The sequence below is a fragment of the Juglans microcarpa x Juglans regia genome, chromosome 3D, assembly GCF_004785595.1.
Source record: "Juglans microcarpa x Juglans regia isolate MS1-56 chromosome 3D, Jm3101_v1.0, whole genome shotgun sequence".
Lineage (NCBI taxonomy): Eukaryota > Viridiplantae > Streptophyta > Magnoliopsida > Fagales > Juglandaceae > Juglans > Juglans microcarpa x Juglans regia.
Window position 1 is genome coordinate 9,395,167 of NC_054598.1, and position 27,580 is coordinate 9,422,746.

Below are 27,580 nucleotides of genomic sequence, written 5' to 3' on the forward strand. Positions count from 1 at the left end.
AGACCAGCTCACGAAAAAGTGGCAACAATTCACTCTCCTAAAGACGTAAAAGGAAAAGTGTAGAGCGAAAGAAACCGATAACGAAAACGAGACCGAAAAGAAAAGGGACCGAAAGTTTTGTTTTGAACTTGGTCACAAAGACAACATTTGGTGTGATACTTTATACTGACTTAACGAGTGTAAGTTATGAAATCTCAAGCAATGAAATCTCAAATTGCTTGAGAGCAAGAAGTTTTTGCTTTTTATGATAGTTCTTTATATATATATATATATATATATATATATGTAAGAAGAATTTATTCATCCACATAATTAGGCAAGGTTCAAGTACACATGAAGTATATAAGAGATGAACCTAATTACATGTTAAGCGCTGTGAAATTCAGCATAAAAGTCATTAAAACTAATTTCATTCAATACAATAACCTCCCAACATATTTTCTATCTTTTTTTCCTTTGCTTGCAAGGGTGGTGAATAGATTGGAGAAGATTTTTTGTGGAGAGGTTTAGAGGATAAGAAAATATTCCATTTGATTAAGTGGGATAAGATTTGTACCCTTTTATCTTGCGGTGGTTTGGGGGTTAGAAAGTTGAGAACCTTCAATAATGCACTATTAGAGAAATAGTTATAATGGTATCATCGGGAAGGAGATGCTCTTTGGAGGAATGCTATTGATGTTAAATATGATAGTATTTTGGGAGGTTGTTGCTCAAATGAAGAGGGGCACATGGTGTGGGAGTTTGGAAATTTATCTAGAATGAATAGGAAGATTTCTTCAGTAATTTCAAATTTGAGGTGGGAAGGGGAACACGAATTAGATAATGGTATGATATTTGATATGGTGATGTTGCCTTGAAGAATGCTTTGCCATCTCTTTATAGGATTGCGTTGGATGAGGGTGCTTCAGTAGCTGATAACATTGACATTTCTATTGGTTCTCTTCAATGGTTTGTGAGGTTTATTAGAGTTGTCCAAGATTGGGAGGTGGAGGATATTACTAAATTTTAAAGTGCTTATATGCGCTGAATTTAAAGACTAGAGGGGAGGATAGGTTGCTTTGGACCCATTCAGGAAATATGAACTTCTCGATCAGATCCTTTTATAAGGTTATGTCGACTCATTCTTTCATTGTTTTCCATTGGAATAGTATTTGGAAGAGTAATGTTCTTCTCAATATTACTTTCTTTGGCTGGCTAGCCTTCCATGGAAAATATTGACTATCGATAAGTTGAGAAAGTGTGATTTTTTTTATAATGGATTTGTGTTTTATGTGTAAAAGCAATGGAGAATCGACGGATCATTTTCTTTTTTATTGTGATGTAGTTAAGCTTTTATATAATGAAATCTTTACTAGGCTTGGTATTGCATGAGTAATGCCTAGGAGGGTGGTAGATTTATTGTCATGTTGGAGAGGAATTCGGAGCAATCGTCAAATCGTGATTGTTTGGAAGATGATGACTCTATGTTTAATGTGGTGTACTTGGAACGATAGATTTTGATAATAGGGAACATTTGATGAGAGGGTTCAGGGACTTTCTCTAGTTATATCATTGACTGGTCAGTTTGAAATATGGCTTAGATGTGGCTTGGACTTCCTCTTGAGGTAATACAACTGGTAACATATCCCAACAAAAAATGTGAGACTTGATGAGATTGTAATACCCCATTGATGAGTATAGGTGGTGTATAATAGTATATGAGATTTTAGATTGCTTGAGAGGGAGAATGGTACAATTTGAAGATTTTTTTTTTTTAAAGATTAAACGCTATGCTGTTTTATATGAAAAGAACGCAGTTTAATATAAGAACATGCGTACAAGAGACCATGAACAAGAGCTTCGTATTCAAAATCGAAGGAGCCACTTAGAGTGACAGTTCTGCCATCCTATTCCTCAAAAGAGACGTGGCAATCAGAGATGCCGTCTGATGATATACGAGATCTACTTCAGCATCAAGCTCAGCTGCTAGCCAAGGTGATCACATGGCCAATACATGCCGCGGCAATCCCGAGCACTCCACCAGCAATAACCTGTAATCAAACAATGAAATGAACAAATGATTACAATAGCTAACACAATTAATTTCTTTTAGCTCAGCCCAAAAAAAAAAAAAAATGCATGTAAGTTTAAAATATGGACCCTCATTGCACCATTCTTTATTGAGAGTGCAGGGATGCCCCCAAAATAGAGGAATTTCACATTCCACCTTCATAAACGTGAAAATTAAAATTCTACAGTGACCAGCAATACATGCACCATAAACACAAGATTGATCTCCTATATAGTATCACAGTGCCCAATACACTATGTGAAAGGCAGAATTTCTAGGAAAATGGGCATTTAAATTCTCTGAAATCTGGACTTTTAACAGTTTTAAGACAGGAATTTAGCACAAGTCCTTGAACTAAGTGCTAACATATATCAACATCACCATTCCTACCAATCTACAGAGTAAATATTGTTACAAAGCATATTACGATGATCCATATAGCTACTATCTAGAAAAATATCCAATAAATTAAACAAAAACATGACAGGTTATACAAGAAAATAACAAAAAATCTAGATATATGTATGTTCCGAGATTTATAAACTAAAATGCCTTCAATTCTGATAGGTATGTCATGCGGATCTACTGTCTAATCATAAAGGTAATCTGATGTAATAAAGCATACCTGGGGAGGGGTGTGACCAAGAAGTTCCCGCAATGGTCTGCTCTCAGCCAGAGGATGCTCAGCAGGAAGTTCATACACAATTTGATTCAAAACCTGCAAAAAAAAAATCCAGTTTCAATACATGAAACTGATTAACTATAATGAAAGCAAGACGCAGTCGCATCTCAATGTTATAAATAGAGATCTAAACCAAAATGAATTCAAACAACAAAAGCTACGATCAACAAGAGCATCAAACCTCTGCCTGGCGTCCAGCATGTAATCTCACACCAGTGGCATCATACATCACCTGCCACCAAATTCATTACATCAGGAATTTCCATAAGGGAATACTTTTATTCGAATGATTCTTCTAGCACTTCATTTGAAAATAGTTGAAGGATGTAAATAAATGATGACTACCTCAAACATCAAAAGTGATGTTCAGACAATATAGTATTTATACAAACGTCTAAGGGGGTTTTATTTATGTTACTCAAATATGTGAATCCCAACTATGCAAAGAAAGGAAATCATACAACACATGCTAAGACCAATGCAATTGCAAATATGGATCCTCCAAAGCCTTCTTGGAACCCCACAGCCACAGTAAGAGCAGTCACAGTGGCGGAATGAGAAGATGGCATTCCACCAGATCCAACAAGCTGCTTGAGATCCCATCTTCTTTCATTATACCTGCGAATCTATAAGGATTAAGACTCTCAGGATAAACCAAATTTAAGTAGGACTGTAGTACCAATCTAAGCCGAAGCATCATATAGCTAGAAAGCTCTTTACTTAAGGTACAAAAGCTTTCACATAATTAAGTAATTACTCACCCAACATTCCCTTTTCCATATCACTTATAGCAATAATAATAATAATAATAATAATGACACCACTGGGTGATTAGAAAGGCAACCAATGCATATATCGCTATTCGGTATTATATCTAGCGCTGGTTCCGTCGTGCCATTGGTTGATACTGAATTAACCCCACAAGTCGTCATTTAGAGAAGGAATAGGAAAGCAGCCAAACCCCCATGGTTTTGATGGGGGTGATGGACTTAAATACAGCTGAATATTAAAAAGAATAAAGTAGTACACAATGAACTTGGGTTTTAACTTTTAAGGCTTTTTGTCAAAATGACTCGCTAAGTTGCTATGCAAATTCATTTCAAGATCGGGGCAAAGCTACACTTATTTTAAGATGTAATCAGAGAGCAAAATCACAATTTCTTTTTAAGACACAGTAGAAGAATTATATTTGATCCAAGGCAAACAACAAAACAAGACATTGAATCTTGTTACATCACATTTAAAAATTAAAAGGAGAGCCAAGAAAGATCCAGTTTTTTTCAATGTCTATTTTCGAAAACAACCAAAGCCCATTAACAGAGAGAGAGAGAGAGAGACCAGGTGGTGAAGAACTTGATGGACTGGGCAATGGCGAAGGCGGCGAGAGCAGAAAGGAGAGGGTAATTCGTAAAGATTGAAGATGACAGGGTCGATGATGAATCCGATGTAGCCGCCTCCTCACCCATCTCTCTCTCTCTCTCTCTCTCTCTCTCGCTAGAACAGACGGAATCCCAAATCTCGATTTTCCGCGACACAATATTGTGTTGTCGGGTGTTATTACCTGTTTCTTTCTTCGAGAGGGAAAAGAGACTACGGTCGTTGGAAGTGGATGGAGGAAAGATAGGACCGGCTGGTTCTGGGATCCTACAAAAGCGTTATTTTAGGTGGCGAGTTTCGATTCATTTGGATAGAAAAAAAGAAGAATGAAGAGAAGACCGAGGAGAAGAGGAAGGAGGGAGACAGAACCAAACCAAAAAACCTTATTTAACTAACGGTCTTCGCCTCTCTCTCTCTCTCTCAACTGAATAAAGCCTCCTCGCTTGCTCAAATCATGGCTTAGAATATTCTACCCCTACACCCTCTCGTTTCTTTATTTATACATCTCTCTTTCCTTCGTTTCCACCTAAACTTTTAACGCAATTGTGATAGGTATGTTTCATCCTTAATACATCTCAACTCATCATTATAATTTATTTAAATTTTAACACAAAATATAATAAATAATTTAATTTTTTCAAATCTCAAAATAATAATAATATTAAAATACATTTTCAATATGAGGCAGGCATTTTGTGGATCATTAGCATTTTCAATGCTAAAATACATGCACATTCAGCTAGCTTTTGGAACATCACATGGATGCTGCGAACATTAAGGCGTGTATGTGCAGGTCGTGGTCACAACCACATTATCCATTGACCAAAAAAAAAAAAAAATAATAATAATAATAAAATAAAAGGGTCAGTCAACAGGATATCTCAACTAATCATGCGTTGAAGGTTTCTATAACTTGATCGAGCCAGCCGTGGACCGACTCCCTTAATTTCCTTCTTTTGAATCTTTTTCTAACGTACTATTCAAGCTTGACTGTTTTTTCCCTCTAAGTTTTTAATCCAATCAAACAGAGCAACTTCTATCCTGCCATGACATCCTCTTCTGTGTCGAATAGATGACATCTTTGACTGGTAAGCGGATTTATATGCATCTACATGTTATATTACATATCGAGAGTTCAAAAGTTAGTATTCATGCATCCTTCCCAAAAGCCAAAATCATCTTCCTTTTGTTACAACAGGGAGTGCCGTTTCTTTGAAATACTTGCAAACCCATCTGTCTCACTTCTAATTAAAGAATGCAAATTTTGCTTAGAAACTATTTTCTAATGAATCCTACAAAATAATAGTAAAGCTGATGATGAACCCTGCTTTAACGGCAAGGCACCCCATCTTACCATTTGGCATTTGGTAGTAAGCATTGCAAGAAAACTATCATAGTTTTCAGTCTTTTAACTTGTTTATGATCCCCTTAGAAGCAAACCTGCTTAACTCGATGCAAGTCCAACAATGGCAATGATTTGACGCAGTCTATGGTGATGATCAGAATCCAGAACTGAAGTAGTCTTCATTTTCTTCTAGCCCTTATCCGCTACAATCCCTTTCATGGCAGATGCAGATTAGATCGTTCCTACTGTTTATGGGTCCTAAACCCCTTGTACTTGGAATAACTTTGCCACAAATGTAAGGATGGTAAGATGACGGCTGTAAGGAGAACTATGAGGATTTGAATCTTGACCCGAGCTCTTCCCGTCATCAGAATCTTGGCTTAACCCATCCTACCACAAAACAATGCCAAAGACAGTCGCTTCGTCTTGATGCATTTCGAAGGAAATCAATAATTACTCAACCATTATAGCCAAAAATGATTTGTTCTACATTTTTAACGACAGGACAGCAAAACTGTAGTGCAGGAATAAAAAGGATAGAAATACCACTGTAGTTGACGATACAAAGAACATTAGTCAATCATGCACAAATTATGTTGCTGTGGAGGGTTTTGTCCACATACATCCCATATTCATCTATTCTACAACGTCCCTTGTTCTAAATTGTCCATACCATTTATTTTGTTAGCGCCTTTGAACAATGACAAATAAAATCACCCATAAATCCAGGGAACATCTGTTCTCATAGCCCAAAGAAAAAATAAGTTGAAGAAATGCATGATTCTTAAAGATTATTTTTCACCATTGTATTACCTCCAGAAGCCCTGCAGTTTAGTTGCTGGATGCCAGATCCTGAACAGCTAAAGTGCATCCTTCCCAACAAAATTCATGAGTTCTGCTTTTGCCGCTTCCATTACCATCTGGAAGTCTATTTGTGTATATCTTCCCCTGTGACCCAGAAATAGCATTACTAGCTCAGCTTCTTCCTAGGCAAAGTATTTTAAGCAACTACCACTAACTAGAAATGGTTTGCGAGAGCGTACTTCTATGCTACTGGCTCGAGTGCATCCAAATTAAAGCTTAATTTACCCTAGACTTTCTCACAAGGGAGAGTCATTTACTGTTGAGTAAAATCACTAACTTAATAATTGCATTGCAATTTCCCAATCAAGTCATCGTGTCTTCATCGCATCAAAATTAGAATAAGATGATTCCATTTTTATTCACACCTCACAAAACATTCAAATCCATCATGACCCATGGATAGTGGATCTGACTATTTCAAGGACTATGCAGGATCATATTTATTCTGGGTCAGAATGTACTTTCCATTTGTTTTTCTTTTTTACAGAATATCCATAAAAGCTAAATCCCGAATCTTTTCGAGACCCATTAAAAACTTTTTACCACTGAAGAGTTATTAAGAAGGAAAAAAATCTGATAACCACATTTCCATGAGCTCCTTAAGGATATTGATAACTATAAAAGATTAACATTCCTTTGAAGGCTATAACAGACAGACTGCATTATTTGGTCCAGGATACCTCCTAATAGAGACCTATCATATGACCCACATGACCTTGCACTGGATGGAAGAAGCAAGAAAACTATAATTTTGACATTTTCTCAATCAAACTGACATCATACAATAGATTAGAAGCACTGATGTTTATTTTAATACTCACTGGTAGCAAATGAACAAAGGAGTTACAGAATATATGTAAGTTAAGATTTGTTCCAGGTCTTTAAGTGGCTTATCCCCATCAATGATGAATGATGTTAACCTCACTAAAAGCCCTAAACAATGAACCAAAACCCAACTGTTTCAGTAAAATGGAAAGAAGGTTCATTTTGATATACCAGAAATGGGTTTTAGACCACATTGTAGAAGTATAAGCGGGGCTTGCAATTCCATGCATTATCCTTGCAACAGCTCTGGGGGTGAATTTAGTATGTGAGTTACTCTGTAGAAAGACCTGTTACGCCAAAAACAAATCAAATATATTGATACTGCTAAACACGAGTCTCCGTTATTGCAAAATCTAAGCACCCCTGTACAACATCTCACCTTTATATCTGCTCGTAAAAATGGGCTGCACATGAAAATAATATGTTATCAGTTCAATGAAAAAGCATCTTCAAATAAAAACATGGATACTTGAGGTTCCAAATTAATTACATGAACAGTGGGATTCACACGTTTGAAGTTTAGGCATGCATGTGTAATATATTTTTATGATTGAAGTCATCGTAGTACAGATAGATATCAACCTGCTTTGACTCGTCTTATTAGAAATGTCCGAATTATCTTCTCCATTAAAGTAGGCCATAATCTTCCTTTGAAGGCACGGCGTATGTTGACACCCATAGCAACCATGCATCTTCTCACATCCATTCACCGCAAAGACTACAGCATCAAACATTGCATTCAACTTCCGTACCTAATCCAAAAAATAAGTATAGCATGTATCATTTGTAGGTTGAAACAGTAAAGAGCAAAGACTGTCCCACGCCTTTTCAAGAAAAAAGGAAAAACATCTTAATAACTAATAAAAAAGTAACTTATAGACTAAACGATTAATAATCTTATATACAATAAAAAATCGCTAAGACATGACATTTATATGATATAACAGCAATAATAGATAGTTCATATCATTAAGTTGATATGTTATGGACCCCTTGTCCCAATATTATAAATCCAAATTGAACCAACCAACTGAACCAATTGAACCACAAGCCGGTCTTCTTTTGGTTTAGCACACTTGTGGGTAAATCAACGGTAAGACGGTTGGCCAGCATGCCCATTTGTGGGTGTTAGGGCTAGTCCAACCCAAGTTGACATTTTTATGTAAAACAATAAATACTACATTGTTAAGAGTTTTGCAATATCGATACAATTTTTTAGCAGTAAATAAGATTTTGTTAAAAAAGGGCATAGCCAAGTACATGGGACATATACAAGAGCAACACCTACAATATTGATATAATTAGGATTGTTCAAACCATAAAATTAATTATCATTAGTCAATTTGAAAAATTTATTAAGCTTAATAATGGTAGGATTTGAACTATAACCATCCAACCAAGAAATAGACATTTCATGCATTCGCCCTACACTATTATGTAACTTTTTTTCTTTACAATATTACGATATTTTTTATACATAAGTCGGCACCAAATATTTAATTTGCAAATTTCATAGCTTAAATTCAAGTTATAATCATTTTAAAAATGAGAAATGATATTTGCAGTCCTAGAGTGTGCAAACCTCACGTATTCCCTTTGAAAAAAGTGGATAAATATAGGACCTACATGAAAAAATTAAATTTTTTAATGGTGGACCCCTCTTTTTCAAAGGGAGCGTGCGGGACTTGCACACCTTAGAACTGTATCTAATATTACTCTTTAAAAATACAACCATGAGACCAATGCTTTTCATCATTTTAAGTATACGAATCTAAAAAACTTATTTATAGATAACTTATGTTTCATATTTATGGTGTCACGGTCCAATCCCAATGGACATTGCCCATCGGTTGGACCTCCAACCCTAGAACCTCTCCTTTTATCGGTTTTTTAGCTGGTCTGGCTTGAAAACATTGGGCTTGACAACACCGCCAAATGTCAATTGGAGCTTTGGAAAGGTGATTCAACATCCAATACTAAAAAGCACATATAGATAGATGGATGGATGGATGGATGGATACACGTTAACAGTATAACCAATCACCTTGCTGATTTCGACTTCTGCTAACCATTTTGTAAGATGAGCTGATAGAGAACAAAAATCCCCAGGGACTTCCATAATTGTATAACAATACGCTGGGTCCTTCAGCTCATATGTTATTTCTCCCTTTAACTGAGATAATAATAAAAAGAACAAGAGAAATAGCTTGATATGCATTAGCATCTAAAAGAGAGTGAGAAAGTAACATAATAAAGTTCTTCGAACTAGAGAAGGAAATAAAACATGAAATAACTTTGGTGTGGCCTAATATATTGAACCTTTAGATTCTGCAACTGATTGGATAGGTCAGTCGCTGTAATCCCAATGCTATTTGCCGTGGTGGGAATGTCAAAAACATATTGCCCTTGCTTAGTTTCAGATCTGAAAAATCTCATTCAGCATAAGTTGATTTACTAAAGAGATCCATGAGCTAGTAGTATTTAGTTGCTTGTAATCAAAGTTAGAAAGTCTACTAACTTCTTAAGAATTGCTGCAACTGCTATATCCTTTTCAGCAAGCAACACTGGGGGAGTCTACACTTGAGAGATACCAAAATCTTTAAAAATCATGAAATGCATGGTATAACATGATAAATAAAGATAAAAAACCATCTCAATAAAAAAATATAGCATACCTCCTGAACCCATTAGAACACCGAAGCAAGCTAACAGAAATAAAAAATAAAAAAAATTGAAAAAATGTTTGCCACCAACCTTATGGAAGTTTAGAGTGCAAGTTACATTCAGTTGTGCAAGTAAGCGCAAGTATTGCACTTCCCCCAACTCCAAGTGAGTTAGAATTGTCAGCATCACCTGCAAGAGCAAATACCAGCAACAAGCAATTTAGCACATAGAATATGCCAGAGGAAATTCTACAAGGCACATCATCACTATTCACAGTTTTCAAGCACCAAGAAGACAGTGCTAGTGTCGAGCATCCATGCAAAAGTGCAAATTATGTGTATTGCATCATAGGAACTATAGTCCTGAAACAGATAAAGGAGACAAGAGAACACATGTATCATAGTCTCTTCCAAAACTTCAGCTGCTGCATGGCAAATACACCTTGCCTTCATAACACATGCCAGTGATCTAAACAGACCACGTAGCTCAAAGTTAACCATTACATTGTTTGTCAGCTACAGGTTAGAAAATCGACAGAGGGAGAAAGAAAGGACCCTACATAAACAAGAGTACCATTATAATCGACATATCAACCTCAAAAAATTACTCTAAGACATCAGCAAACAGGGTCTCCTTCATCAGAACAAGCGTCTCCACCTCTTTATAAATAACTGACATCAGACATCAGAACTGATATAAATACTTCCATAAACAACTAGTAAAAAGGTAAGTAAAATCACCAAGACCTTATATACCTAGAATCCTAGGATCTTTTACATAAGTCAGCCTCGTAAGGAACTTCATCCTAAGGAACTGATCCCTGTTTTGGTGAATGCATACTCCACTTTACTCAATCAGGTCTGAAATTCTTCTAAATGTTTGGATCAATCAATAACTTGCTCATACTAGATTTTCCTTTCTCTTTTTGTTTTCAATTATCAAAATAAAGTGATCACTTTTTTTTTATTGGCATTGGGTGTCCGAGAACAACATGCCGACTAATTCCGGAGGTGCACAGGCCCTTGGCAAGGAGTTTCCTGCAAGTGCACCTCGGGTCAAGGGGAAAATCCTCCAGTCCAATGGCCACTACAAATTGTTTGCACCCAAGAGGATTCGAACCTTAGACCTAGAGAGAGCATACCACCAAGACCAAGACCTTTACCACTTGAGCCGACCCCTAAGGGTTAAAATAAAGTTACCGCTTTAACAAAACGGAAATTGCGAGATGATGCCACAAGAAAACCCTGCCCAAAATTTATCCATAAACATCAATTATCTCCAGTAATTCAGTATTTAAAAGATTGATATAGCAATGATACAAGGATATGACCTCTTCTTTCATATCAAACTTGCGGGATGCAGATTCTTTGACTAATGAACATATTTTCCCATGCAAATTCTTTTCACTGGCGAAAACTTCACTCAGAAACTTGTTTATGGCATATTCATCTACTCCTTCACTGAGAAAACCATACTGCAAGTCAGTTCTGGACTGATAAAGCCTCATAGAAGAAAAGGTGAATAGCATAGGTGCAATATATATTTGATTACCTGTGCATAAGACTACGGAGTTTAAAGTACGTGTCATCATCAAAAAGGAGATGGCAATAGGACAACCTCCCATCCCTTCCAGCACGACCAATCTCCTACACAAGCGTATCATTCATTTCATTGAGCATACAGCATAGAGAAAATTCTGACAACCAAGCAGAGGTTAACAACCATATTTCCACCTGAACATATTCCTCTAAGCTTTCTGGCAAGCTGTAATGAATTACCTGGAAAAAAAAGTGAAGGAGATTTTGATATCGATTTCTCTGTGATAGTTTCACACAAGAGCATGGATATTGCCATGGAAAGATATGTCAAAATGGACAGCTAAACATTCCTGTCAGTGAAGAAAAATGCCAGCTGAGAACAACCAATCTTTTAATATCTCGGGGTCATAGACAGACTAGATGGAAGTGTTTCATAGATTCCAACACCAGATTATTGCATCCATTTATTACTCTAACCATAAAAAAACATTTACTTCAGAAAATGTCATTTGTTTGAGATGGAATTAAACTTTGAGTGAAGGATAACCCTAGGAAGCCTGGAGCACAGGACACAACAAATACTGGAGCAATGGTATATGCACAATGAGTTCCTTGTTTTTTTTGTACAAGTGCGTATACACAATCCGTTTCACTATACTCTTGGCACACCATCCTAATGTACCCCTTTAATGAATGAACCAAAAACTTCTCTATTGGGCACCAGTTCATGAGAATATAATGCAGAGAAATAACAATTATCATATCTATGGGTTTTCTTCTTACAGCTCCCACATCCTGCTTGTCCAGTCCCATACCGAATGCCACAGTTGCAACAACCTTCCAAAAAGAGCAAGTGAATGATTCAGGCAAGAGAAAGGTGTACATAATATAACATATAGAACCACTAACAAGATGGTCAAATAAGTGAATACATGATATAATTTGAACACTGGACAATGAGATATATTTCAGACTCCAGCCTTGAGAATAATTTTCTTACCACTCTAATTTTGTTTGAACAAAACAACTCCTGTGTGTGGGTACGGTCTCTAGCAGGGATTCCACCATGATAGCTCTAATAGCAAACGGCATCAATATTGTCAGGGTTGCCATGAAGCATTAAAAGCCCATAAAAGTATTGTTATCACAGAGATATTGTTAACATAAAACTTGGAAAAATGAAGGGCCAACCTTCGCGGAGATATTGTTATCACATAAATATCTGCTTATTTGATCAGTTTCAGACTGCAAAACCAAAATACAAGTATTAGTGGCCACCCAACCTATGCAAATGAAAAAAAATACATATATCATGTAATGTTCAACACCAAGAAATATTGAAGTGCACACTTTCATGATCCGAAATCAGGAGCTTTGGATGCTAACGCACAATACAAACAGACATTTTTAGAAAATTGCAATAGATGAGATTCAACCTGCAGAGATGCAGAGAACCACCATTCGAACACAGTATTATGAAATCAAACACTGTTGTTGTTTAAAAAAAATACCAAACCATAGATTATGAAGTATGTCAACAATCAATTAATTGCGTGTGCATACCTGAAATTTGCAGTATACAATGATGCTATGAACTTCCTTGAAGGGATGGGAGTTTAACAACATCAGCAAATCCTTCAACCTATTATATTCATTATAGTAATAATGGGTAAATTCAACAGTAGATTAGTTCAATTAAAGATGGATATTTTTTTAAGTAATCAATTCAAGATGGAAAATTGCGAATATAGAATAAATGGGAAATTACCATTTGCACCCCTAAACGATGGCCATTTTGCACTACACATCCTAAATTACCTAAACTAACAATTGGCACAATCATAAGGCCAAATCTTAACTAAGGATGCAAATTGCCGAAATTTGAAAGTTTAAGGTGCCGATTGTCAGTTTTGATAGTTTATGATACATTTTTTTTTTTATTAACCAATTAAATCCCATTAAGTACCATGGGCGCATCCAATTACACTAGATTTAGACATAATTTATGGTGCAAATTAAAATTAAAATGGTATCATGAATTGCAAAATGCAGTTGTCCCTATATTAAAATACTATTTCCACTTGCCTATTTCCACTCAAAGATACTGACAATTGTAAATTGTCCCTTAATTGTGCTTTTTGGATAATATTGGTTTGCGGAATGGCGAGGGCAAACATAACGTCATGCAAAGTTGTGATAGTGGCAGTAGCAGTCATTGCAAGAATGCACTTAACATTGAGCGAAGCACGAAGCATTGATGCCCTGAGCCTTGTGTATGAAGGCCGAAAATTATGCGACCTGCAAAATTGTTCAAATAGTAGGTTTATCCAAAATTTACACTTAAGAATTTGATGTTAGCAGGAAAACAGAGGACTATTACATAATCTTGATTAAAATAAGCATTGATTAGAACAAGGCAAAACCCAAGCAGACAAGACTCAAGAGGTACTGCAACCACTCACCATTCAGATATACAGTGAGCTTCATCTACCACCACAAGTGATGCAGATAAATTGGTAGAAAATAATGACAAGAATTCTGCATTGAAAAATCTCTCTGGTGAGACATAAAGTACCTGAAATAGAAACCGCAATACCTTAGCTTTCAGCATTTACTGCAAGTGGTAAAAACCTGTACTCTAGATGTGCTGTAGAATCTACAACATTACATTCACGAAATAATACCTATCAAAAAAATTACATTCATGAAAGAATACCAACAATTACTTTGTAGCAAACAAAGCGGACGTGACACCCAGATCATGCTAGCGATATGATTCTCATCCTCAGTGTGTGTTAGCGCAGACATGTTCGAAAGACAATTGAAAAACCTAAAACTATCAATAGATTGTTGATAAAAGCACCTTAATGGTCCTTTCTTGAATCTGCCTCAGTGTCTCCGAGACTTGTTCAGCTGTCTAAAACAATAGAAAGCACATTGATCACGCAACCTGTACAAAAAATTTGTGTGAAAAAAGAGAGGGAGCATTAAGTACCTGACTGCTACAAAGAAGACCACCCTGAATCATCGGGGGCAGCTGTTTCAGTTGATCGATCATCAACGCAATTAATGGACTCACCACCACCGTTATCCCTGGCAAAATCATCGCCGGCAACTGATAACACAATGACTTTCCGGCACCAGTCGGCAAAACCAACATCACCGATTCCCCAGCAAGCACCATCTTAATCGCATCTAACTGCCCATCTCGGAATGAATCATAACCGTACATGACCTTCAACAACTTCACCAGGTTCTCATCCGACGGCTCATTTCTAGTCACAGATACCACCTCCTCAATCAATTTGCCATCTGACTTCTCACTTTGGGACTCCTTCCTCTGCTTCTGTTGCACGCTTTCGACAACCAGACCGTCTTCTTCACATGTACTCTTCTCAGGCTCACCTTCACCTTCCAATTTTCTCCTACGTTTTCTATAGTATTTTCGACCACCTGATACATAACTGTTTCTACTTCTACTGCCTTTGTTCAAAAACCTGCGCTTACTCCTATTCAAGTTTAGCCTCACAAAGTTCCCTTCATTGCCACACTTCCGCAACTTCACAGGCGGCTGAGGAGCGTTCCCTCCTATCAAATTGGGATGTTTCTTCACCGGATTTGAAGTATTGACAGCTTCGCTTTTTGATTCTTGCGAAACCAAGCCTGATGCAAGTCGATGAGTTCCACTACTCTCAACATGGGATTCTGAATCGAACACGGGAGGAGGGGATGGGTCATCTTCGAAATTGAGAGAGGGCCTCCGGAATTTCGAGAAAGATGCAGAGCTGGACAGGTGCCTGGCGGGGAGGGTTTCGACAGTGGAGATTGCTGAAATTTGATCGGACGGGCGGCGGATTTGGAACGGGAGACCAGAGAGGGGAGAGGGGATGGGTGAGCGGTCTTTGGGTGTGGGTGTGGGTGTGGGTGTGGGATCGGAATTTGAGGGTGGATTGGAAGAGAGTTTTTTGGACTTCAAAATGGGAGTAGAGTGATTGGAGGAGGAGGCTCTAACCCTAATTCTGGATTTGTTGGAAGAGCGAAGAGCGGGTCGTGATGGTGGTGGATTTGACTCTCTAGGAGGAGTGGCGGAAATATGAGAGCCATCGGAGGACTCTGAATCTGATTCCATGCAGAGATTGATGGATCGTTTGACAGTAGCAGAGGGAAGGGATTCCTAATCCTATTCCTCTTACTTTTCCCGCCAAACGCTTTCGGACTTACCAAAAATACCCCTGAAGTTCAAGGAAACCCTTGGAAATGTTTTTAAAAAAAAAAATTCAGGTCTTCTAACGGTTGAAATCCTTTTTCTTTTATTTATTTTCTGATTTACCACTAGTCAGTAGTCACAGGCTTGGGTGACAAGAATGTGAACTTTATTTAAGAGTTTGGCCTACCATTTATAGTGGCACCTATTATATTTTTTAAAAAATTAAAATATTAGTTATTTTTTAGTATAGTTGATATGAAAATTTTCCACATCATTGATGTGTTGAGTGTGTAAAAAATAAAAATTTTAAATTGATTTTCTCTTTTATTAATCTCCAATTTTATAGTTTTATTGTGGAATTTTCCTAACAGGCTTTCTTTAATTAATAATAAATACTTAATAGTATTTTTATGAAATTTTTAAAATTATTTTATGGCCAATTTTATAGTCACTTGACACAGGAGCAAAGTTTTAAATTTCATTCCGGTGAGCATTCCGATTTAAGTAGAACGAAATATTTCAGTACGGGTGCATTCCGGTGTACCATTTCGGATTAACTATATATTATATAAATATTTATATGTATATATAAACTAACAACTAATAGAATAAATACATGTATATGTAAGTGTGTATCATGTATATGTGTATATATATGGAAGAATTGAAGATTTATAAAACAAATATACTTTTGAGAAAATCAAAAACTTGAGTTGAGTCACAAAAACAAAGAAAAAAATAAAATAATAGAGAAATTATTAAAAATAACAATATTTAAAAAAAAAAAGAATGAGGGAACATATTTAAAACTACAAAAAATTAAAATTATATAAATACATTTTATATTTTTAGAACTAATTAAATATCATCTAGATTTAAAATTTATAAAAATATCATCAAAGCACAAGAAAATTATAAAAACAGTCCAAAACAAAATAGGGCCCGAAATGCCAATTCCAACGAAAATGGCTGAAATTTGACCGGAATGGCCAAAGCGGGCCGGAATTTGGAGCGAAACGGAACAAGAATGTATAGTGTACTGAATACTAGACTTGAATGGAAAATTCCAACCGGAATGGCTGGAATGGAACGGAATTTCAAACTATGCACGGGAATGAATAACAAAACTCAACAGAAGCAAAACTCATGCTTCCAAAATAATACAAGTTGTTAGAAATTAGTTTGTCAAGAGATAAGAGTTGCCAGCCTTACTAAACTGCAAATGAAACAAAGCTATATACTTCACAATCATAATGAATAAGAATGAGTGGAATTTCGTTCACACATCTCTTATGGAGGATTGAACCAAAGGGAACAAGAATGTGGCTACTGGGGCAAACACAAACTCCAGTGCCTCTCACTAATGCCAGCCTAACAAAAAAAGAAAAAAGAGGAAAGAAAAAAAATTACTTTACAATTACTGCCCCCAAAGACAACATGGCATTTCTCACAAAGAAATTGGATTACCAGGAACCGATTGGCAACAAGTCAAACAGCCCTTCAAGCATTAGCCAGTAACATACAAGGGAATAGCATGTTGGTCACCATTGAGCACGACCTTAATAAAAAATGAACTTCACATTATTGTGCAGTTGCACTTGGATTCCAGCTTTGGAGGCTTCATGCTGTCCACCTTGTTGGGAATACCAACATATCGGGTCAAAGAGTCGTCAACATTCTCATCATTCTCAGTCTTATTGGATGCGGGTTTCGCATCTGTTTCCACCTGCCTTTGCCTGGCCTTCTGGGCTTTCGAAGCGCGTTTGCCAGCAGTTCTGCCTCGTGGAACCTTTCTCTCAGAATTTGATTTTCCCAGTATTGTAACTGTTGGCCAGGAACCTTCCAATGGGATTGAGCTTTCCTTCTCCATCGCCATGGTGGCCGCCTGGTAGGCCAGATCTTGGACGATGGAGCTGCAGAAGAGTATTGTATCTGTTGCCTCCTCAAGTGTTAGACTTCTTGACTTACTTCCACCCTGACCATCTACCATTACTGTTGATTCCTCTGTCAAAAACATTAGGAATTTGTCAGAGAAGTTTCCCAAGACTTGTTAATTTTATCTCAAAAAAGGGCTTCAGCACATCAAATGTGTCACATGAACTGAATTTCCAAAGGATTTAAAAGCTGGTAACAAAGTCAGAAAAGTTGGTTTCCATTATATCCTCTGGATCAGCAACTGGTTTGCAGAAGATGGAATGCAGTGTTCAAGTAAATGGAATCAACCAGTACAAATTACAAAGGAGAAGAATCGAGACCAGATAATGAAGGCAAATCAATATACATGGCAATGTCATAATATACAGATGCACATAAAAATGTATGCAGTGATGGCATAAAATGAGGATAGACTGAATGCATGAATTATCATTCAATTAGGAAAAATTTGCAAGAATATCCCAACCCAAATATGAAGTCTGGGAACTAGTAGCTATTTGGCAATAAACCTATGAATACCGTCTGTTCATAGAATAATCTACCTTTTCTGGTAAATGCTAGAAAGCAAATCAGGACAATGCGATCTATCACATTCCTATTGCTAAGACAAGCTAAAATCATTTAAACAGAACTTAGTCACCAAAATCATCCATTACATGTCTGTCTAAGTTTGTCTGAGTATAAGCAAATAATGTTGAGATGTCAGAACACTCACTTCTGTGGCACAAACAACCAAGTACATTCAAGGTTTGATGGAGCCATTTGGTAGCAAATTAAAATGCTCAGACCAAAAATTGAAACACCATAAATGTCATAGGCAATCAATGAGATGCAACTATGATAGTGTAAATCCCAAGTAGAAAGTAGACAAAAAAAATGTGCAAGACAGGCATACCAAGGATGCCATGTGCATGATCAGAGGTGTTGGGCTCCGAAACTGCAGCAATTAAATCCCCTTCTGAAGAGGCTGTAACATAAGACTCCTGCAATTCGCCCTTGGTGCTCTTCCAAATCAGAGAGACTTCATCAATCTGTGAACCAGGGGTACTCTGACAGCATTGTTCAGATTTCCCATCCGACATAGTAACCAAAGTGCTCTGTGAAAGAACCTGTGCAACGTCCACTTCATCAATGCTACCGTTAAGCAAGGCAAATTCTTCTCCAAAAGAGGAATCTGGAGTTCTATTTGATGCTTCCATATACATGGTACTCCTTGCATTTTCGGTGAAATTTTGGCCATTTCCACAAGAAACACAATCTTCATAATTTATGTTGTCCTCTAACTGAACACTGACAGCATGACTGGATATTTCAAAGTTGGAAGCATCAAGTGCTCTACTACCATCATCACATTCAAAATTATCATTCTCGACAACTGTTGTCCCAGTAAAAGATGTACCAGTAGCACCTGCTTGCATATATTCCAACACGAGTGCTTGTTCTTCAGATGCTGTTGGTGTTTCCACTTTAGCATCTTTTACATTCCCAGCAGAAACCTCAGAGTTTTCTTCTATAAATGTGCTTGACGCAAGATCTGATCCAAGGTGAGCAGGGTTTGAACTGCCACATAAAGATGACCCATTGCTTTGAGGCTTCGTGTTTATGTCATATCGGTAATTCTCCAGGTCAGATTTCCTGCTGCTTAACTGTCGTTGTACACGACTCTCCGTTTGTCTAGCTAAGCTGAAATCAATAGATGATGATGCTGAGAAACTGCCATGCCCAACGGAGCTTCTCATACTGCTTACACTGTCTCTTGCAAGAGAAAGATCATCGTAAGGTATTGTAGCAGCAGTAAATGTTCTGCCTTGAAAAACAGGCCCCTTGTTACTGCTTGACCTCTTCAGCAGTATAGAGATGCCTGTACCTTCTGAAAAGTCAACCTTCAAATTTGGATACTCATTATAGTGATGCAATTGCTGACCCCCAATTTCATTATCAGTTATGCGGTAACCAACAGTTGGTTGGCACCTCTCTTGCTCGTTGACATCCCTATGCTCAGTTTCCTCCATCAACGACTTTGCATATTCTCGAGAGTAGTTATGTTGTTGCTCACTCAGGGGAGTCTGGCCTTGCTCAACATTCTCTTCACCCTGTGAAACATTTGGTTCACCCACATAAGCAATGTGTTCAAATTCAGGTATAATAATTTGGGGCTCCATCTCATCCAAAGGTTTTTCTTCTGCAGAAATGTTCGTAGACATCAAGAGGGACTTTACAGGAACTACGGTGGCTGTTTCTGGAATTATGGCACTCAAAATTTTATCTTTCCTCCAGCATTCTGGACAAAGTTCAATGCCTCCTTCCAGTTCACCAACAGCAATGTATGTAGAGCCACACTTCGAACAAATTTCCATATTTTCAAGAATATCAACTTCTAAATAGTCAGCCTTGGCATGAAAAGCTGCAGAAGTCGCATTAATTCCCATGGCAATACCATGGTGACCAGAGTTTCCAGAGTCAACATTAACATAGTCAACTGCAGGGCCTTTATCAAAGTCAGCATGCTGAATGTGAAGTGACACAACAGGCACTTCATGCCCAATACCTTCATTCACTACATCCATCTTATCAAAGGCAAATACTTCTTCATGAACGTCAGGATACGCAACTTTCGCACATTCACTTGCTGCATCATCCTGGTTCGGGTCACTACCTTCAGTATCAAGGGCAGCACCTACACCTTGATCAGAACTTGTATTGCTGCTTGTTGTGACTGAGGAGTTCCTAGATATCAGTGAACGATATGCAGAACTTGCTTTCCCACCATAAAAGGTGGTACTGGGGACACTGGATAAGAGCGGTCTGAACATATTCTGAGGAATTTTCCGGTTATCCTGCTCAAATTTTGAATAGCTTAAGCCCATCAGATACAATAAATATGAACTATTAATTGACAAATCTTCATGAGTTCACACTGTTGCAAAAACCAAGGGGCAGGGGGAATCCTCATAAAATTTTCTACTAGCAACATAACAGTAAAATCTTCTTTCTTTTTTCTTTTTTTATAAGTAAAAATATTATATATATATATATCAATAGGAGTAACCAAGTACACTGGACGTATACAATCTTTTTTCTTTTACAAGTAGATAACAGTCAAATCTTAAGAGTAAAAAGTTTTTAAGAATGAGAATATATGCACACAGACCAACTATTCTAAGGATTAAACCTCTATGATTGGTCATTCGATCTCAACAAGAGATGTGAGAACATTAATTATTCCCAACTCAATTGATGCTCACTTGCAAAAGGCTGATGATGAAGAACAAAAGTGTAACTGAAATATACCGTCTGTCGAAGGACAAAGTCCAATGATTTTTTTGGAGTAGATACTGAGGACACTATTCTAGTTGATTTCTTAGAGAAGGGCAGAGCTTGGTTATTTGATAATGCACCAACTCTCCTTGAAGTTGCTCGGTCTAAACTCCCCACATGAATGGATTGTAGCGAGTCTACATCGTCATCACCAGACGATGCCACAGAACCTTTGCTGTGAGAGCTGAATCTGTCTCGATCATGACTATGAGATGAACTGATGCTTCTAGAAGCTGTTGGGGACATTGATTGCCTGTTGAATTTGGAGGTAGAATCCCTACCATTTCTGGATGCTGGTGAGGAACCCCTCACATATGATGCTGGTCGATCAGCCAGAGAAGTACGAAGATTGGGAGGCGCATCAGAGGAGAAACCTGGAATATTTGCCTGCCATGCCCTTACTTTTGGCGAAGCAGAGTTCCCTCGATTTGTCTTTATGGGGGAAGGTCCTCTAGTCACTGGTGAGGCCATGTTACCACTGGACCCAGTGCTCACCCTCCGAGGAGTTGGGGTAGAAGACCTTGGAGCAGGTGTTGAGGGTTTACTTGGAGGAGTGGACGGCCTCCGTGATGGAGTAGCATGCCGTAGACCAGGGGGTGGACTGGAATGAGTTGCTGATGAAGGCCTTCCCCTCGACTGGAATGTGCCACTCCCAGACCGAGGAGATGGGCTTAAGCGATTTGGACTGGCACTACCCCTACTGCTTCTGAAACTCTTCTCCATCTGCAAAAAAGATGCACAAATTATCCCAGCCAGAGCATAGAGACGAGCATGCTTTTCATCAAGGAAACTTCTAGTATAAGCAAGCTGATTATGATCATTAAAGTGTTCCAAACACTTACTGTGGAGGATCTTGATATAGAAATAGGTTGACTCCGAGGTCTGCCCCTGGGTGCAGCATTAACTGGTTGTGGCTCATCGTCCAATGAAGGAAACAGAGGGGTGTCCGGAGGGGTTAGTAACCTGTAAAATGAATAATACCAGGAATTCCATTAGAACCGAAAAAATGAAAAATTCAATTATACCAGCTAGAAACCATCATGCAGGAGAAAAGTGCCATATATATCTTCCAAACAAACTCTTGTGATCAGGAGAATAATTTGACAAATTTTTTACAGTAAAATTTACAGCTTCATGATGAAAGACTGGACTATCAAGAAGGTAATTTCCCATTAATGTGTACGAGCGAAGTAGTCAATTTTGTTGCAATTTAAATCCTCTTTCTGCTTACTGCAAGCCATAATCTTTTTCTTTTCTTTTTTCTTTTTGTACGTATAGGTAATATTTCTCACTCTGCAAGACAATAAAATTTCCAGCCACAAGACACTTCAATTATGACCCCATTCAATCGCATCATTTCAAATTTGAATATATATGTGGAAAAAATAAAATTTCAATAGTGATTCAAAGATAAAAGGTTAAAAGAATCAGATTATGATAAAGAAGACCTACCAGTCATAGTCATTCTTCTCCTCATCGGCATTGAGCAGGTCACTACTCTCTCCTCGTGCTGGAATGGAGATTCCAAGCTTATTTGCAGAAAAGTGTCTCAATTTTGTTGCTGTAAACGACAATTCAAATTCAAAGAGAAATTCAGCATTGTTATATAAGGGGAAACAGAACAAAAAAAAAAAAAAAAAACACTCACACACACAAATTAAAGAACCGGGTTCAGTATAGAAGATTACAAAATGTGTCTTCAATGTCATCAGTCGACTGAAGCAAGAAATTGTCTCTTTCTCTGGTCTGCATTTCGTTGAACAAAGCAAGATCATCTTTCTCTCTGAACAACAATCCACTCTCGAGACTCCGTCCTCGCTTGTGATTGGCCCCTCTAGGCTCTCTCCCAGGAGAGCATCTCAATGCCGGAGAAGGAGGCATCACGGCACCAAAAGCTAAAACTTTTGAATTGTCACCCCAACCTGTCCATTCGCCCCGAAATCATACAACAGTTGAACCAAAACAAAAACCGCATAGTAGCTATCCGGCTAACTACAAAAACAGATGTTCTTCTGCTCGGTCAGCCCACAATCATACTCGTACAAAAGACCGTGCTTGGTTTTGATTTGCCGGCTACGCCAAATTAAATTAATTCCAATTCTGACAACCTAACACCAATCGAAAACCATACGTTGTAAGACCAAGTCAACTCAGCGTACAATCTTATTCTTGAACACAGAATTGCATAAAATTACATAGAAACTATAACAACTGTAACAGTAAAAATGTAGAGGCTCGACGTCCATAATAATAATAAAAAAAAACACCAATTTGAGAATCCGAAACCCTAGATTTTCGTTCAGCTAAAAGTCCCAACAGTGCCAGTGACAACTCAACTAAACCCCAATTCAACTTGCAGAAACTACTAAGCCCGCCATTGGAGTTGAATCTACAGAGCAAAATTCACCACTGAAAACTACCCGCAAGAGCTCGACTTACCCAACTTTACCGAGTCAAAATTCTTCAAGCAGAGAGAGCTAGAAACCTCGTCATGTGCGACCACGATCTCAAGATCAAAAAGAAAGCAGAGCTTAAACGCCAGTTACGAAATGCCACGAATGCCGCATCAGACACTCGGGATCTGCAACATTTATTGCTTTGCGAGGACGTTCGGATCGGAGAACTGCAAACAGATCGATCGGCTCCAATGAACTCTGAAGTAACTTCGCAGCATTCTCTCCTTTCCGAGAAAACAAGGATTCAGAGTAACTAAAACCTCTTCTGTTGTGGTTTAGATTTGCTTCTTTCCTCCACAGCAAGCATTCATTTTTCTATTTTTTCTTTTCTTTTTCTTCCTTTCTCAGCTTTTCACAGCTCTGAGATTTTTACTTGTCTTTTTCTTTTTTCTATTTTATTTTATTTTTGCCTTTCTTTCTTTGTTTCACTTATAAAAAAAAAAAAAAAAACGTATTTATTATTCTATTACATTTTTTATGTTTGAACTTAATAAAATAAATAAATAAAAACAAAAGCTCTAAAAATTTAACCCAACATTATATGTTAAAAAATAAAAGGCCTTAAATTAAATGTGGTTCTTCAATTATAATGTTGCAAAGTATAGATTCATTGAAGGTGTGGAATTGGACGAGTAGTACTATACCTCTGCCACATAGATTATAAATGACCACTACCCCATTCAGAAAATAATTGTATTCCTTACCCGAATTCATTTAATCCATGTCTTTATTTCAAGTGACAAGTTTGATTGTACAGATTGTTATTGTAGTTTGTAAGAAATGTAGGATGAATTTCTCTAGTAAGTAATATTAGATACAGTTTTAGAGTGTATAAATCATGTGTATTTCTTTTTTAAAAAATAGATTCACTGTTAAAAAAATAATTTTTCATGTAAATCTTAGATTTATTCAATTTTTTTCAAAATGAATATACAAAACTTGCATATTTTAGAACTACAAATATAATTTCTCATGTTTGATATTAAGATTCTTTCTAATTTTTTAACAAATTAGATGGCGTAATTTAAAAAAAAAAAAAAAACCCCACAACATTAAATACTCATATGAAATATACACATATTAAAAAAATATTATCCGATTTGTATGTTAAATTTTTGTATGATTCAAGTGACACGTCTATCTCTCTTCAGCTCTAACCATCTAATTCTTGCAGTAAAATTGAAGATGATCTTTATTGATGTTTGTGTTTAGAGATTACTTAAGACCTTAAAATCATATTTTATATAACGAAGGCGATTGATGTTTTAGCTTAGGTTAAGTTGTGACAATTGATTTACACAATAATATATAATAATATAAATAAGAGTAATTTTAAGCACAAGTCTTAAATAGACAAGTCACGCATAAATCTTTTATAAAAAAAGTGAATCTTACTAAAAAATAATAATTTCTATTACACTTTTTTAAAGTAAAATCTATTTTTAGCGAGACTTGTCTATTTAAAATTTGTATAAATTATTTCTCTATAAAATAAGATGGTTGTCGTGTCGTGCTTGAGATATATTTTCCTAGATAAAAAACAAGATAAAAGGCCAATTTGTTGCAGCTCCTAATAAAGGTAAGGTTGACAGCCCCATCTTATTGATGGTGAACCAACATCATACATTGGTACATAATTAAATACATGTACTAAACTAAATCATACTAAATACACACACGTAATTAACAGCTGCATGTGCATATGTTCTTGGCACAATTCTCCATCAAAAAAGGTGATTAATATGGATCATGAAATGGTTTAGCAACCTGACAATGAAAACAACGGCTATTTTATTTATTTATTTATTTTTCTTAATTATTTGAGTGGGACTACACATTTTAACAACTGTTTGTAGTTGTAGTTTGATAATGCAAAAATGTGGTGTGCTAAACAAGGAACAGAAGAGGGTGTGGGGTCAAGTATGGGAAAAAGTCAACATAACAACTAAGCTATCATTAGCTACCACAACCACTAATGAAAATACTTTTAAAATGATGTCGTTTTTTAATTGGTTGGTGGCTTGGCTTGGATCGCTTCAAAGGGATTCATGTTAATGATGACTGCTCGTTTTTATCCAATTATTGGGTTGGTTTCAAGTCCCAACCTTTTAATATGAAGTCAGAGTTGTGTGCTAAGAAGAGAATCAACGTTTAAATTATGTTTGTTATGAAAAGCTTGAAACTTGTCAATGATTATAATCTTTGCATCGTTTATCCAGATTTTAACTTTTAGGAGTTTCAAAAGTTTAGATTATGTTTGATTACGTAATTCAGATGGAATGAAATAAGATATTTTATTAAAAATTAAATAAAATATTATTTTTATTTTAAAATTTAAAAAATTTAAATTATTTATTATATTTTATATATAAATTTAAAAAAATTGTAATGATTATATATGATTAAATAAAATGAAAATTGTAAGTTTTTTTTTATAAAAAGTTAGATGTCACTAAAATAGAATAAATTTCTTACATTTTTCGTGGTGTGATACATTTTTTAACAAAAAAATTACATAAAATTTATCTATTTGAAGTCTGTACAAATCATTATTCGTACAAAAAGAATAATTTAATTAATCTTCAGATATTTTTGTAAGAAATGCTTTATCATCTTTTATTATTATTATTATTATTATTATTATTATTAGTCATATTTATTGGTGTATCTCAATAATTAGTTAATGTTATTAAAAAACTAAAATAAATATAGCAGTTACTATAATAAACTTATAAAATTAAATAAAAAAGTATTTATTTTCCCCCCATTATGGACCGTGTCACTGTGGAGCTATTTGGAAAGAAGAGAGATGAATAAGATCAGTGAGATCCGAACAGAAAGTCTACGACAAGCTGACTATGGTTGAATTTATTGGGGTTTAGGGAGGTGGTAAGTACATTTTGGCAGTTCCGTTAGCACGAGGTCTTCCCAAATTCCAAAGATCTTGTTGCCCGACTACCGATACAACCAAACCCCAGTTGAAAGCTAATTTTTTTTTTTTTTCACTTTACCTTTTCCAAGGACACGTGCGCCCCGTGTCTTTGTTGTTGGCAAATTACGGCTATCAATACGATAAACTAGGATTGATATGTCCGACTATATATGCACCTGGCCCCACGCAATGGCTCCCTTCCTAATTGAGATACAAAAATGCTAAACTCACATAAGTTAGGTACTGAAAGTGTCTCAATACAATTTTTTTTAAAATTTTTTTTAAAATTTTTTATTTAATGATTAAGAAAGTATTTTTTAATGATGTTGTGAATTTTTTATTTTTTTAAAAATATTTATGATGATTAAAAAAATACATAAAAAAGAAAAGAAAAATAACAAAATGAAATGTACTTCTCGGGACATTTTTTGGGGACACTTTTTCGATGGCTGTAGTGCCACTCGTTGAGAAAATCTGCTCACCCTCCAGTTGGTTCGTCGCACACCACACACTTTGACGTGATGAATGTGGTTTTGTCGACACGTCATGGTTCTCCCTCATCACATAGACTACGAGATTCCCCTCAGTTCCTCCCTCACCCCAACAAGATCCCCTAACCCCAACCCCTTTAGTCTCTCACCCTTGAAACCCTAGAAGTTCTCCCTCACCCCAAACCCTTCAGCCCTTCACCCCATAAATTAGCTCACAAATTTCGCCCCCAATTAAAATCTCAGTTCAAAGTTAATTTTTTTTCCACTTTTCCTTTTCTAAGGGCACGTGCGCCCCGTGTCTTTGTTATTAGCAAATTACGCCTATCAATACGACAAACTAGGATTGAAATGCTCGCACTTGACTCCATGCAACGACTCCCTTCGTAATTGAAGTTTGGATAATTCTATAGCCCACTCCTGAGTCCTGCTCCACCTTCCCGCTTGACGTGGCATGTTCACGTGATAGCCATGTGTTTGTTTTAATTATTAAAAAAAAAATGAAAAACTGCACATCAAAATGAAAATAGATCCTGTGTTTTTGGATGAATCTCAGAACCTCGACATCCCTCTCTGCTCCATTTTTTCTCATCATCTCCTTCGACACTGGCATCGAGTCCGTGCGGCAAAGATAAAAGGGTTTTGTAAATATGTGAGATACTCACAAATTCGGAAGCACTAATCAATTGAAAAATAAAGCATTTAATGTGTTGTGTTTAGGTCAACTTTTTAGATCAATTGTTATCTTTGCTCAGAAAATCTCATAATTTCACTTAATCTACCTTTGTCAGCTACAAGGCTCTATATCTTGTGATTATAGCCTTGTGTTTGCTTTGAAGGTAACAAATAACAACCATGGTTAAATACATTATTAAAAATTGGAGAATTCTATGTATCAG

The 27,580-nt window shown here is 36.6% G+C and overlaps 3 protein-coding genes across 9 annotated transcripts; all 3 read right to left on the reverse strand.

Annotated features, from left to right (window-relative positions):
* Positions 1–1,681: 1,681 nt before the first annotated feature.
* Positions 1,682–4,648, reverse strand: LOC121254398 (uncharacterized membrane protein YuiD-like). Of its 2 annotated transcripts, XM_041154420.1 has the most exons (6): positions 4,492–4,648; positions 4,071–4,376; positions 3,194–3,350; positions 2,914–2,964; positions 2,676–2,768; positions 1,682–2,030 (listed from the first exon to the last, which is right to left on the reverse strand). In XM_041154420.1, the coding sequence occupies exons 2-6, from the start codon at positions 4,196–4,198 to the stop codon at positions 1,959–1,961; spliced, it is 501 nt and encodes a 166-aa protein (XP_041010354.1). In that variant the 5' UTR covers positions 4,199–4,376; positions 4,492–4,648; the 3' UTR covers positions 1,682–1,958. The 2 variants fall into 2 exon arrangements, with proteins under 2 accessions (XP_041010354.1, XP_041010353.1); XM_041154419.1 differs by having other exon boundaries at positions 4,071–4,647.
* Positions 3,216–15,558, reverse strand: LOC121254396 (ATP-dependent DNA helicase Q-like 5). Of its 4 annotated transcripts, XR_005938622.1 has the most exons (21): positions 14,341–15,558; positions 14,209–14,262; positions 13,808–13,920; positions 13,431–13,643; positions 12,909–12,987; positions 12,537–12,590; positions 12,346–12,420; positions 12,129–12,182; positions 11,541–11,585; positions 11,359–11,453; positions 11,138–11,267; positions 9,898–9,996; positions 9,662–9,717; positions 9,463–9,565; positions 9,188–9,316; positions 7,726–7,895; positions 7,523–7,547; positions 7,315–7,430; positions 6,268–6,402; positions 5,550–5,844; positions 3,216–3,350 (listed from the first exon to the last, which is right to left on the reverse strand). XR_005938622.1 is itself a non-coding variant. In XM_041154417.1 (20 exons), the coding sequence occupies exons 1-19, from the start codon at positions 15,472–15,474 to the stop codon at positions 6,315–6,317; spliced, it is 2,832 nt and encodes a 943-aa protein (XP_041010351.1). In that variant the 5' UTR covers positions 15,475–15,558; the 3' UTR covers positions 5,240–5,840; positions 6,268–6,314. The 4 variants fall into 4 exon arrangements, 3 of the variants coding, with proteins under 3 accessions (XP_041010351.1, XP_041010350.1, XP_041010352.1); XM_041154417.1 differs by lacking the exon at positions 3,216–3,350 and having other exon boundaries at positions 5,240–5,840; XM_041154416.1 differs by lacking the exon at positions 3,216–3,350 and having other exon boundaries at positions 5,240–5,844.
* A 1,232-nt stretch (positions 15,559–16,790) lies between these two features.
* LOC121254399 lies at positions 16,791–23,632 on the reverse strand. 3 transcript variants are annotated; one of them, XM_041154423.1, is made up of 7 exons: positions 23,291–23,632; positions 22,494–22,913; positions 22,258–22,366; positions 21,648–21,768; positions 20,779–21,528; positions 18,383–20,324; positions 16,791–17,556 (listed from the first exon to the last, which is right to left on the reverse strand). In XM_041154423.1, exons 2-7 carry the CDS (start codon positions 22,684–22,686, stop codon positions 17,129–17,131), a joined length of 3,543 nt encoding a protein of 1,180 aa, XP_041010357.1. In that variant the 5' UTR covers positions 22,687–22,913; positions 23,291–23,632; the 3' UTR covers positions 16,791–17,128. The 3 variants fall into 3 exon arrangements, with proteins under 3 accessions (XP_041010357.1, XP_041010358.1, XP_041010356.1); XM_041154424.1 differs by having other exon boundaries at positions 22,494–22,727; positions 23,245–23,632; XM_041154422.1 differs by having other exon boundaries at positions 23,245–23,632.
* Between the last annotated feature and the right edge of the window lie 3,948 nt (positions 23,633–27,580).

Bases quoted from the DNA above. Each gene is read 5' to 3' on its own strand.
- LOC121254398 (XM_041154420.1), bottom strand. From the start codon at position 4,198: ATGGGTGAGGAGGCGGCTACATCGGATTCATCATCGACCCTGTCATCT. The intron at 3,351-4,070 runs GTCTCTCTCTCT...ATAGATTCGCAG, and splicing joins ATCAAGTTCTTCACCACCTG to GTATAATGAAAGAAGATGGG. The intron at 2,965-3,193 runs GTATGATTTCCT...ATTTGGTGGCAG, and splicing joins CATTGGTCTTAGCATGTGTT to GTGATGTATGATGCCACTGG.
- LOC121254396 (XM_041154417.1), bottom strand. From the start codon at position 15,474: ATGGAATCAGATTCAGAGTCCTCCGATGGCTCTCATATTTCCGCCACT. The intron at 14,263-14,340 runs GTACTTAATGCT...CTATTGTTTTAG, and splicing joins GTCTTCTTTGTAGCAGTCAG to ACAGCTGAACAAGTCTCGGA. The intron at 6,403-7,314 runs GTATATCAAAAT...TCTGGGTCACAG, and splicing joins TGGTCTAAAACCCATTTCTG to GGGAAGATATACACAAATAG.
- LOC121254399 (XM_041154423.1), bottom strand. From the start codon at position 22,686: ATGCCTCCTTCTCCGGCATTGAGATGCTCTCCTGGGAGAGAGCCTAGA. The intron at 22,367-22,493 runs GTAATCTTCTAT...TGTCGTTTACAG, and splicing joins TGACATTGAAGACACATTTT to CAACAAAATTGAGACACTTT. The intron at 21,529-21,647 runs GTAAGTGTTTGG...TCTTTTTTGCAG, and splicing joins CTATATCAAGATCCTCCACA to ATGGAGAAGAGTTTCAGAAG.